Source organism: Prionailurus viverrinus, chromosome A1 (genome assembly GCF_022837055.1).
Source record: "Prionailurus viverrinus isolate Anna chromosome A1, UM_Priviv_1.0, whole genome shotgun sequence".
Lineage (NCBI taxonomy): Eukaryota > Metazoa > Chordata > Mammalia > Carnivora > Felidae > Prionailurus > Prionailurus viverrinus.
This window is the reverse complement of record NC_062561.1, coordinates 229,836,479-229,848,877: the sequence shown is the minus strand read 5'-3', so window position 1 is coordinate 229,848,877 and position 12,399 is coordinate 229,836,479. Positions and strand designations below refer to the sequence as shown.

At 41.4% G+C, this 12,399-nt stretch overlaps 1 protein-coding gene across 1 annotated transcript in view; it reads right to left on the bottom strand.

Annotated features, from left to right (window-relative positions):
- The window catches only part of DNAH5 (dynein axonemal heavy chain 5), a 237,404-nt gene that overhangs the window by 39,722 nt on the left and 185,283 nt on the right, over positions 1-12,399 (bottom strand). The window contains exons 62-65 of the mRNA XM_047860273.1: positions 11,365-11,500; positions 10,236-10,552; positions 9,517-9,672; positions 8,192-8,374 (exon numbers count right to left, since the gene is read on the bottom strand). Coding sequence (XP_047716229.1) covers positions 8,192-8,374; positions 9,517-9,672; positions 10,236-10,552; positions 11,365-11,500 — 792 coding nt within the window. The remainder of the gene's footprint in view (positions 1-8,191; positions 8,375-9,516; positions 9,673-10,235; positions 10,553-11,364; positions 11,501-12,399) is intronic.

Below are 12,399 nucleotides of genomic sequence, written 5' to 3'. Positions count from 1 at the left end.
CTCACCCTGTGACTGAAAACCACAGATTTAAAACAAAGGCTCTAGTAACTAAACTGCATGAAGACAAAGGGCAAAGGCCACCGGCCACTGCTTCATGTTCTGGCCAGTCCATCACCACTGATTGAGCAGCTATGGCATGTAGAACTGTACCAGGCCCTGAGCACAGCGAGTCGGGTCCAGGGACATTCCAGCAAAGGAAAATTCCCTCGCTAAGCAAGACAAAAGCTCGGAACCTGTATCACTTTCTTAATTTGGGGGGGGGGGGGGGGGGGGATGTAGCAATTCCAGCAAAACCTGCCTTTATCACTTTTGTTTCCTTTTGTTCGGTTACGTTTTTTAAAAAAGCTTCCTTAGTGGTTATTTCAATTCACTGATTCACTACATAAGAATCTCAAATTTGAAAAAATGTAAAAATTAGTACAGAAAGTGACATTTCATGGCACCTACAAAATTCCTTTCCATAAGCAGCTATAACAAAAGAACTCACACTACCATTACACTAAGAAAGAAAGTAGGGGCACCTGGGGGGCTGGGTTGGTTCAGCATCCCATTCTGGATTTCAGCTCAGGTCATGATCCCAGGGTCATGGGATCAAGCCCTGTGTTGGGCTCCATGCTGAGAATGGAGCCTGCTTGAGATTCTCTCTCTCCCTCTGCTCCTCTCCCCATCTCGCGCTCTCTCTCCCTCTAGAAAGAAAGAAAGAAAGAAAGAAAGAAAGAAAGAAAGAAAGAAGAGAGAGAAAGAGAGAAAGAGAGAAAGAAAGAAGAAAGGAGGGAGAGAGGGAGGGAAGGAAGGAAGGAAGGAAGGAAGGAAGGAAGGAAGGAAGGAAGGAAAGGTAGCTAAAGGGAAAAATTCAAATATTTTTTATTCCCACATTTTGCACACTATCATGATCATTCCTGAGTTCCTAAAGGTGAGCGTTATAAAAATCCTCACCTGAAATAAACAAGATGTGGTTTCTATATACAATGGAATACTACTTGGCAATGAGAAAGAATGAAATCTTGCCATTTGCAACAACGTGGATGGAACTGGAGGGTATTATGTCGAGTGAAATAAGTCAGTCAGAGAAAGACAGATATCATATGTTTTCACTCATATGTGGATCTTGAGAAACTTAACAGAAGACCATGGGGGATGGGAAGGGGAAAACATAGTTTCAAACAGAGAGGGAGGGAGGCAAACCATAAGAGACTCTTAAATACAGAGAACAAACTGAGGGGGCATGGTGGGATGGGGGAGAGGGGGAAATGGGTGATGGGCATTGAGGAGGGCACCTGATGGATTGAGCACTGGGTGTTATATGGAAGCCATATATATATATATATATATGGCTTATCTCACCTGAAGAAGGCAGATAAGGGAGGAATGTAAAGCCATGGGAAGAACGATGGTTTGGCAACAGGAAGACATAGGTTTGAATCACAGCTCCCAGGATCTAACAGCTGCCTGACACTGGCCATGTTATGTAATGCTATGAGCCTCAGTTTCCTCATCTGTGAGATGGATGTAAAAACAGCTCAGAGAGTGAGTATGAGGATGTAAGTAGGAAAGCAGCTACAACAGTAACTGAATCATGATAGCTGCTCAGAAGATGTGTCTCCTCTCTTATCCCCTCCCTTGATTCATTCCAAGCATGGATTTTTGGAAGCGTTATAATACTTATTTGGGAAATAAGCAGTTTGAAAAATAAAATTATAGGTTGGCACAAAATAAATCATACTTTAGAATTTCACACATCGTTACTAAAGCATAATAAAGTGGCTGAAAAAGGGATAAAAGGGATAAAAACTTTCTAATCTTGTACTTATGCTAAGGATGCATGTTTTCATGTCTGCTGGGAACAGGCAGAGCATGGGGCTGTCAAATCCATAAACCGCACCCTGTCTTATCAGTTCTTCCAACATAATATGTTTTCTTCCTCCATCCATTTCTTCCATTTGCATAGCCACTGTCCTGGTTTAGGCTTTAATTATTCCTCATGGACTACTCTCCATAATTGGTCTCCTTGCTCACCCTCTTCTCTGCCATCACCTCCTTTCCTGCTCCTAGCCATTCTGGGATTTCCCTCAGCTGTTTTGAAAGGTCCAAAATTCTCAACACAGTTTGCAAGACTTATTACAACCTACATTTCCACTCCCATCGCCACTTGAGAGCTATGGAATCAGTACTAAAAGCCCCCATGTTGCTTATGAAAGCCATTATTCACAAGAGCAACAGTTACTATAATGTGGACAAAGGGGCAAATTATTCAATTCCTGATTTTAAAAAATAGCAAGTTAAAGCTCGAACATTATTGAGATGGTTGTGGTCAATTCAATATCATTGTTAACACTAATCACTTTGTCATTTAAAGTAACCACCTACATTCTCAAAGAATTAAAATGAGGCTAAGAAGTACATTTCCCCCCAAAGATTAAAACTGACAAAATAATATACCCTAAAGTAAACAGTACAATTTAAAGCAATTTGGATTTTTTGTTGTTGTTTTCTGTTTCTTTTTTTTTTAAATATGATTTATTGTCAAACTGGCTAACATACAGTGTAAAGTGTACTCTTGGTTTTGGGGGTAGATCCCCATGGTTCATCACTTCCATACAATACCCAGGGCTCATCCCAACAGGTGCCCCTCTTAATGCCCATCACCCACTTTCCCCTCTCCCCCACTCCCCCATCCACCCTCAGTTTGTTCTCTGTATTTAAGACTCTCTTATGGTTTGCCTCCCTCCTTTTCTGTTTGTAACTATTTTTCCCCCTTTCCTTCCCCCATGGTCTTCTGTCGACTTTCTCAAGATCCACACATGATATCTTTCTCTGACTTATTTCACTTAGCATAATACCTTCCAGTTCCATCCACGTTGCTGCAAATGGCACGATTTCATTCTTTCTCAATGCAATTTGGAATTATGAAAGCAACCTGTCACGTACCAAATAGTAGGTAAATGACCAAACGCTACAATGGGACAACAGTTATGGAAAAGATAAAGTTACCTCTGAAGGAAAGTAGAACAATTTATTCAAGATTTTATTTTTCATTTATTTTTAAAATTTTTTTAATGTTTATTTGTTTTTAAGAGAGAGACAGAGCGTGAGTTGGGGAAGGACAGAGAGAGAAGGAGACACAGAATCTGAAGCAGGCTCCAGGCTCTGACCTGTCAGTACAGAGCCCAATGTGGGGCTTGAACTCATGAACTGTGAGGTCATGACCTGAGCCGAGGTCGGATGCTTAACCTAATGGACTGAACCACCCAGGCATCCCTCATTCGAACTTTTAAAATGGAAAACCTCTTTGGGGATAAGGGTTTAGGTATAGTTTCATTTGTATGGCTGATTCAGACATAGTTCTGTTGAACCATAACTTAGGTCCCCCAATATATAAGAAGATATAATATATAATAATAAGAAGCAAAATATAAAGATAACAAATATAATAATAAGGAGCAAAATTAATCAAAATCATTTTGTCTATAAGCATTTTTCCCAGCAAAAGGATTATTTCAACACACACACACATACACACACACACAGAGGTAGACATTTGTGCTATGTATTCTATATACTAAGGCTGTCGTGTAAATGTTTTATATAAACTGTGATAATAAGGGGCACCTAGGTGGCTCAGTAGGTTAAGTGTCTGAATTCAGCTCAGGTCATAGCTGAGTTCAAACCCTGCATCAGGCTCTCTGCTGTCAGTGTGCTGTCTTCCTCTCTCTGCCCTGCCCCTGCTCATGTGTGTGCTCTCTCTCTCTCTAAAATAAATAAACATTAAAAGAAATTAACCTGTGGGGCGCCTGGGTGGCTCAGTCGGTTGAGCGTCCGACTTTGGCCCAGGTCATGATCTCACAGCTTTGTGAGTTTGAGCCCCGCGTCGGGTTCTGTGCTGATGGCTAGGAGCCTGGAGCCTGCTTTGGATTCTGTGTCTCCCTCTCTCTCCCTGCCCCTAACCCACTCACATCCTGTCTCTGTCTCTCTCAAAAATAAATAAACATTAAAAAAAATTTTTTTAAACAATACAGGATGTATTTTTTTTTTAAAAATTAACCTGTGATAATAAGAAAAGCATCCACAAAGTGAGTAAGAAAGTACAGTAGTGATTCAGGATGATTTCATGAAACATACTATCTATTAATTAAATGATCAAAAATTAAGTGGCTCAACAAAGATGCAAATGAAAACTAAAATTATTTGTGTACATCAACTGCATCTGTAACCACGGTTTTGAAATCAGTGAAAGGAAACAGACGATGGCCCTCGAGAGCCCTCCTTTCTAACGGATCACCCAGGCTTTCATTCCCAAAGGTTCCATCTCTTCTGCACCTTACACTGGGGGTTACAGTAGAAAGATTAAGCAAGAGAACTCAGACTTATTGTTCTCCATACCAGTGAGCTGATGATAACGACGTCTGTTTAGGGCTTCGTTACATTATTTCTCCTCTCGGTTCCACTGAGTTTGAGTGATTCTTCCACCTCCGAAGGAAATCAAGTGCTGGACCTGCTTGCTCACCTAGGATTCTGAACAAGGTGAGCCCTGAAGCCCTGTGTTGTGTGGCCAGTAAATGCTGTTAATCTATGTTAGTATTTTTCTCCTAATAGTATACAGTTCTCTTTGAGTTTCTGTCTTGTTCTCTGGGGGCAAGGTGAGAGTGAATCCAAGGAAGTTGTTGTTGCTGCTGGTTTATTATCATCATCATCATCGTCATCATTATTTTAACGTTTATTCACTTTTTGAGAGACAGAAACAGAGTGTGAGCAGGGCAGGGGGCAGAGAGAGAGGGAGACACAGAATCTGAAGCAGGTTCCAGGCTCCGAGCTGTCAGCACAGAGCCTGACGCGGGGCTTGAACCCACGAACTATAAGATCATGACCTGGCGCTGAAGTCAGACGCTTAACCGACTAAGCCACCCAGGCACCCCTCCCTTCATTTCTGAAGCAAACAAACCCGAGGCTCCAGCAGGCTGTCCGGCCAAGCACTCACAAGACCAGATCCCACTACCTGTATCTCCAAGACACTGGACAGCTGGTGGGTTTATGGATTCAAAGAATCCCTGGTATCATAAGGTACTGTCCCAAGCCACCTTCCACAAGAAGAATCGACAGACCAGTGAAGGTTTAAGTTACTGTGACTGTAGAGAATCACCCTTCATTTCAGCTCCACGCGTAAAGGAAGATGCTTTCTAACACCAACTTCTTTTTCTTTAATGTCTATTTATTATTTAGGGAGAGAGAGAGCACACAGGGGAGAGGGGGAGAGAGAGAATCGCAAGCAGGCTTTGCACAGCCAGTGCAGAGCCCAACGCGGGGCTTCAGCTCATGAACCTGAGCCAAAATCGAGACCCCGACATTTAACTGACTGAGCCACCCCAGCGCCCCCTCCCCACCCTGGCCAACACCAACTTCTTACTGCTGGGGTCTTCCTGGCTTCTGATAGCCCCCCTTGGCTCTATAACATTTTATATTGGTATCGTGTATATAATAATTACCTAAAAGGTGATCATCTTTAGAAAGACTGCCTTGTCACTGAGGTCAAATGAACAATTCAGACTTAAAAACACTTTTTGTATCTGTTGGCTCTTTTCAAATGAGTTACGCAATTTCAAGAAATGCCCCGAAGGATCCAGATATCAACTCAGACCCACTTGCCACCACCCAGGTTGAGAAGATTCGGCGATGTGAGCTGACGCAGGAATGCGGAGAGAGGACTAGATGCTACAAAAGAAATGGCTGCTTGCAAGAAGTGCAATTCATCAAAATTCATCAAAATTCATAAAAAATTAAATGAATTAAAATTCATCAAAATTAAGCCCACCAGCTCACTTCTTGCATGAGACCTTGCATTAGAGGAAAGAAAGTACAAGTTAGGGTGCCTGGGTGGCTCCGTCTTAAGCATCTGACTTCGGTTCAGGTCATGATCTCACAGTTCGTAAGTTCGAGTCCTGTATCAGGTAAGCTTGAGCTTGGCTTTGGGTGAGCATGAGCTCGACCTTAGGTAAACACGAGCCCTGCTTTGGGTGAGTTCTGCTGCTCTCTCTCTCTCTCTCTCTCTCTCTCTCTCCCTCCCTCCCTTTCTCTCTCTGCCCCTCATTCACTTGAGCTCTCTCTCTCAAAAAAAAAAAAAATAGGTTACATGTTCTATAATAATGTGGTTCAGCATAAGGGACCCTCTAATATTATAAGAGTAAGAGTCAACGTTCCTATGGTCATACTTTTTCTAAGAATTATCTACTGTGAGGCTGGAATGGATTCTCATCAGGAGACAACAGTAAAGGAGTAATTTTCTCAAGATACTCAAGATACCTTTCCAGGAAGTAAGAAAAAGCCCAGCTTGGGATCCATACTGGATTTTCAAGGCTGTTCACATCTTCAAAGGAGTTAGGGTGGCTGGGTGGCTCGGTTAAGCGTCTGGCTTCAGCTCACATCATGATCTCAAGGTTTGTGAGTTCGAGTCCTGTGTCAGGCTCTGCACAACAGAGAGCCCGCTCCCCTCGGGATTCTCTGCCCCTCCCCCATTTATGCTATCTCTCTCTCTCTCTCTCTCTCTCTCTCTCTCTCTCTCTCTCAAAAATAAATAAAAACATTTAAATAAAACTTTTAAAAGCAAAGTCTTCAAAGGAGTTTAAAGTGTTCCTCACTTCATCTCAAACTTCTATTGTAACAATTATGGCTCCAGAGCTGTTTTGTTGCAAACAAAATCTGTCAGGCCAAATTATTTCTTCCAAGGAGACTATATTCATCTCAGCTGAATGTGAGAAAACCAAAGACGAGTACATTATTCAAACTGCCATCAGGGCCCCTTATCTCCTTGAAGCCAATGCCACAGGTGAGAGCAGCCTAAGATATGGTGAACGGATGCTGCCCCAGAGATTGTCGGGGTTCCCTGCTCAACACCACAAGCTGTTGATCAGGAATCCCAGTCCTTCCTCAAGTAACGGTATGGCAGCACTAAGCTTCCCAACCACCTCTACTGAGGCTCCAAAAATAAGCAAGCACTTGGTCTAAAGGCTGTCATTACTTCGAGAGACTTCAAGTCTGTGGTCGGAACTCTGGCATCAGTTCCTGCCATACAGAGGTTACTAACCATACGAATCTACAAAGTCAGATTGAACCTTCCAACCATATGACTCTATGCAACTTCCAACCATATGACTCTATGATTTATGCACTACGCACTAACAAATAAAAAGAAAGTATTTTTAAAAGAAAAAGAAAAGAAAAGAAAAGAAAAGGGTGGGAGGATGGACATAAAAAAGAAAGAGATCAACATACAGGACTCAGAAGACCAAGCATGAAACATACAAAAAAGAATAATAATAATAATCAAAATAATGTGAAGGACAGATTCCAAAGATTTTGCCAATAATTTTAACCTAAATAAGCCATTAGGTCGGTGTAGAAGGCGCTATAAAGTAAACTAGACTCCTCTTTGCTAATGAACCCAGGAGAAAATCAACAGCAACTTTGAGAGTTCATACGGTTTTACTAAAGCAGTCCTATTGAAACCCTCTAGATTCTTTTAAGACTCACATGCTCCCTAGAGAAAATGCTGACTCAAAACAAAGCAGTTTACCAATTAGTGGCCATTTTTTGTTCCTCGTGAAGTTATTCCGCAAAACACAGGTAGAGAAAACAGATATGGAGTCATACTAGCAGAGCATAACTAAGCCAGCAGCCTCCAAAAGGCACTCCGTGAAGCTCTGAGGCCCCAAATGTCTGTCATGTCAGATCACACGCAGAGCTCTCTTAGGTAACAAATGAGACTTGAGAGTGTGGTGTGTGATCTGGTACAAAGGTTTAATTTCAGATTCCAAAAGCATGATCATGAATCAAATGAAAGCAAAACCTCACTGTATCCTGGAAACTAAAAGTGAACAGGTGAGCAGAACTCACAATAGAGCGAACTTCAGGAAAATAAAGCAAAATAAGACCAGAATAATGATGCCCAGTCTGAGGCTGACAGCCTCATAGTTACATTATTAGTCTACACAAAATCAATTGATTAATGTGATTTATGAGACAGATAAAACATATGTGCTAATCGATTAGTAATTACCTAAGATACTTGGAAATTAATAAAGGGAAGAACATAGGAATAAAAAGGGGGGACTCAATCCTACTACAACTTTTATCATGTTATTTTCACCAATGAAAGAATCACAACACAATGCAGAAAAGGAGATGGTCACGCTTCACTCACCTGTTTCTCTGTGAGGATGACTCTCCCCAGTAACTGATCTTCCAGACCTTTCATGGTGACAGTGAAGTCGATGATAGAGGTCCGAGCACTTATTTCAGGGGTGTAGGCTGGATTGGGCAGTTTGGTGGTAATGTAGAGTCTGAAGCCGTCCATCACATCTACCTCCTTGTCACCAACTTTCACCTTTATTATAAAAATAAAGTTCGGGGCACCTGGGTGGCACATCTGGCTAAGCATTCGACTCTTGCTTTCAGACCCGGTCACGAACTCCCGGTTTGTGAGTTCAAGCCCCGCCCGCATCGGGCTCTGTGCTGACATTGCCAGGCCTGTTTGGAATTCTCTCTCTCCTTCTCTCTCTGCTCCTCCCCTGATCACTCACTCTCTCTCTCTCTCTCTTTCTCTCAAAATAAATAAAGAAATAAACTTAAAAAATAATAAATAAACTTGAAAAGATAATAAATAAATAAATAAAAGTAGTAAAACAAATGCACCTTACCGTGTCCTTTTTTGCACAGGATCAAGCATTGCTTTAAACAATTATGTAACTAGAGGTATTTGTAAACCGAAAAAGAAGAGGTCATTGGGCATTCACAGGGCTTCAAACCACTAGGATGAAAGGGAAGAAGTAGGGAAGAAGGAGGAAGGGAAGGAGGAGGGAAGAAGGAGGGAGGGAGTTCAATGTGCACCAGTATATATCATAAATGTAGAATTTTGCACCGAAAGTGGTGTGATCGTACCACAGAAGTGAGATGGATTCTTTACCCAAAATTTGGTTCAGAGGTCAAGACTGATGACATCACACATGCACCAAAAGGGAATGAAAAGGTTTATTGCTCACGTATGGAGATTTGGGGGAAGATTAAGGTAGGCTCCCAAACAGGTCCCAAAAATTGATTGAGAGAGTAGGAAAAAACAGCTGGTGGCTAGGGCGTAGGGGTAGGATGAGAGTCCCCACACAGGGCATGAACAGAGGACTGCATGGCTTGAATGTCCCACCACTGCCAAAGGAGAGAGCCCCAGGTTTTCTCATCAGCTTGCCCAGATTTGGGACAGAAAGGGTGAGGGGCATGGTGGGTTTTGAAACATGTCCACAGTCAACCATCAAAATGGAGTCAGATTCTGTCACACGAGTGAAGTAGATATCTCTAAAAGGACTGCTTTTGAACACTTTAATCCCAACTCAGGAAGTGGAGAGGAGAAAAGCAAATGCCTCTTGCACTGACTCAAATTTGAATTCCTGCCTATTGAGAAAATTCCATCTATGTCACATTTACCTGCCCTCATGGTTATGGCTCTACACATCATTATCAATAGGTCTAACTGACCTTAAAGGTAGACCCAGTCTTAATGAAGTTTCTCTCCAAAACATTATCCAGTGCTGGGTCTAGTTCCTCTCCAACATCTTCAATAAGCAAGGGCCTTCCAAGAGAAAGACTGTCCTCCAGGTGGTTTCTGAAGTACTTGTGATTTAGAGATGTGACCTAGGAACAGGATCCAAGAGTTGCTTTCACAGTATCATGATGCAAGGTACAGAGATGACAAATACTAAATGGTGCTCCAGCAGTCTATAGCAGAGATTTTTAGAAATCCTTATCTGGAACCCATTCTTGGTGAAATTATACAGAAAACTTAAACCATTTCCATCCTTTTCCTTAGCAAACTGTTCTTCCCCCGTGCAACCTGTCTTCTCACTACCACCACCAATTTTGTGATAAATAATAATGGAATAATCATGATGTGTCCTTGTAAAGTGCTGTATACTCAGTGTGATAGAACTCCACCCTGCTCTGTTCATCACGGAGAGTTTTAGGCTCTAATAGAAGAGAGTCTGCAACCTTTGAAAGATGGCATTAGTAGAGATCAACACAAATGTAAATACAATTTTTAGAAAAGGTCTTAATATCAGATTTTAGGCTTGCAACTGTTATTGCTCTATTAGGATTACAACTCTACTATTTTCAAATATTTCTTTATTCTCAGACTCCTGCTCATCAGAGACAATAAAACTTGACCAGTAACATAAATATACTTGAACTCAAATTACCTGGAGTTCATTCCGGCTTTCTTTATTTTTAATCCAGATCTTCCCTTGAGTCTGTGGATCAATTAACAAAGGATAGCGAGATGCCTTTGTGACAATAATTCCATTTTGAATGGATAGGTCATCATTTGGCAGACCTTGGAGGTTCCATTCACTAATAGTAGGGGCATCAATCAACATCTCATTGAGATTTAGACTGTCTCCAAATGGGATTTCCCGGACTTTCATTTCCTTCTGCCAGTCATTTAGCAGCAGATTGCGAAACTCTTGGTTAAATGGACCAGAATAAGATAGAAAAGCTGTAGCCAACAATACATCCCCTAAAACGGAAAACAAAACACCACTGAGGTATTTTATAATCAGCCTTGTAATTGTGCAGAATATTAACATTTATTTTTGAGAGAGAGAGAGAGAGAGAGAGAGAGAAGGTGCACACCAGTGGGGGAGGGGCAGAGGGAGGAGTCACAGAACCCGAGGCAGGCTCCAGTCTCCAAGCTGTCAGCACAGAGCCTGACCAGGGGCTAAACCTCGCGACCGACCGCAAGATCAAGACTTGAGCCAAAGTTGGACGCTTAACCGACTGAGCCACCCAGGCACTCCAAAGGCAAACATTCTTTTAAACTAACTTCCAGAAACCAAACTGTAACCATGTTGCTGTGCCTTGGTGAATAAGAAGTAGGTTGGTTTCTTGTTAAACAGGGTCCAAATGGTCCGTCAAGTGATACCTGCTAGTGTCAAGCCCTAGATTATTTCGACTCTTGTTGGATGTAAGAGTATGACTTTGGAGTCTAAGAGATACACAACTTCAGAAGACAGAGCCTCCATTCAAAGTGACCTTGATCAGTATGACCATTTGCTCATAAGGGAATTGAAAAACGACCTGATAAGATGTTGAAGGTCATTAATACATCTACTCAGGGTTGCATAGATGCCAGACCAATATTCATCCTTCTGAAATATCTGGACACACACACACACACACACACACACACACACACACATACAGACACACACACACACAGGAATTTGAAGTACTAGAATGTTGGTTTGTATTCTGATAAAAGTTCCACTTTGCTAACTCCCTACCGTGGTCAACATATAATCTGATCAGTAAAGGAGCTTGCATACATACCTACAAGTCTTTTTGTTTGTGCAGCAAACTCTTTACTTTGTTCCGTCCACCTTTCCTTTTCTCCTGCCAAGCCACCAATCAGCGTGGAGGCGGTCTGCATCTTATGTCTGCACCTCTCGGCATCTTCGAGCAAGGTCTAAAAAGGGCCATAATCAGAAGGAAATTTATGTTCAGAAAAATACAGCCTCTGGCTCAAAAATATGATTTTAAACCATTATATATTATCTGCCCTTCTGAGACCCGGGAGCCATTTATTTCCTAGGAAGCATAAGATTCAGTGCCTTTGTGCCTGTGTCAGCCAGAGACTGTCTCTTATAAACCTTCATGTAGGGTCCCAGGCCAACGGGTCAGACTCTCCCCACGTGTTAATAACTAAGAGATAATAGAGATCTGCATCATTTATGACTTCCCTATAAGAATAGAAATAAAATACAAGCATACTTACTAATATCATAAAGCACAAAGAAAAGTAAAAAAAAAATATACCTTTGCTTGAAAATCAGGAATACTTCTCATGTTAAAATTCTAGCACCATTATTGCCTTATCTAACTCCACATCTCCTTTTTCTTTAGGTGAAACTTTAGATTATCCCCAGACTGTGGTGTTTTGAGGCTCGCTCACAAATCCCAGTGACAACTGGCTCAGCCAGTCCCTCCCTGGCGCTCTGCATGGCAATAAAAGACTTGAACCAGACTTCCACATGCTGTGGCCACTCAGTGCTCAGTTCTTAGAAACAAATGGGCCTCTCTCTGAGACAAATGCTAATTCTACTTATAAAAACTTATATGTATGAAGTAATAGTGGAAGAGTTAAAGATTTAGCTACAGGACCAGTCACCGAAGTTCATTTAAAACATATGTATACGTTACACATAATATAGTATATATTTATATGTTATATATGCTAAATGTCTAATAAAATAGAGAATTACTTAAATAAATTTTGGTGTGCCAGTGAATAAAAATACTCTGAAGCCATTAAAAATTATCTTGTGAGAATTTTTATAACTAAGAAAAGATATTCATGATATATGA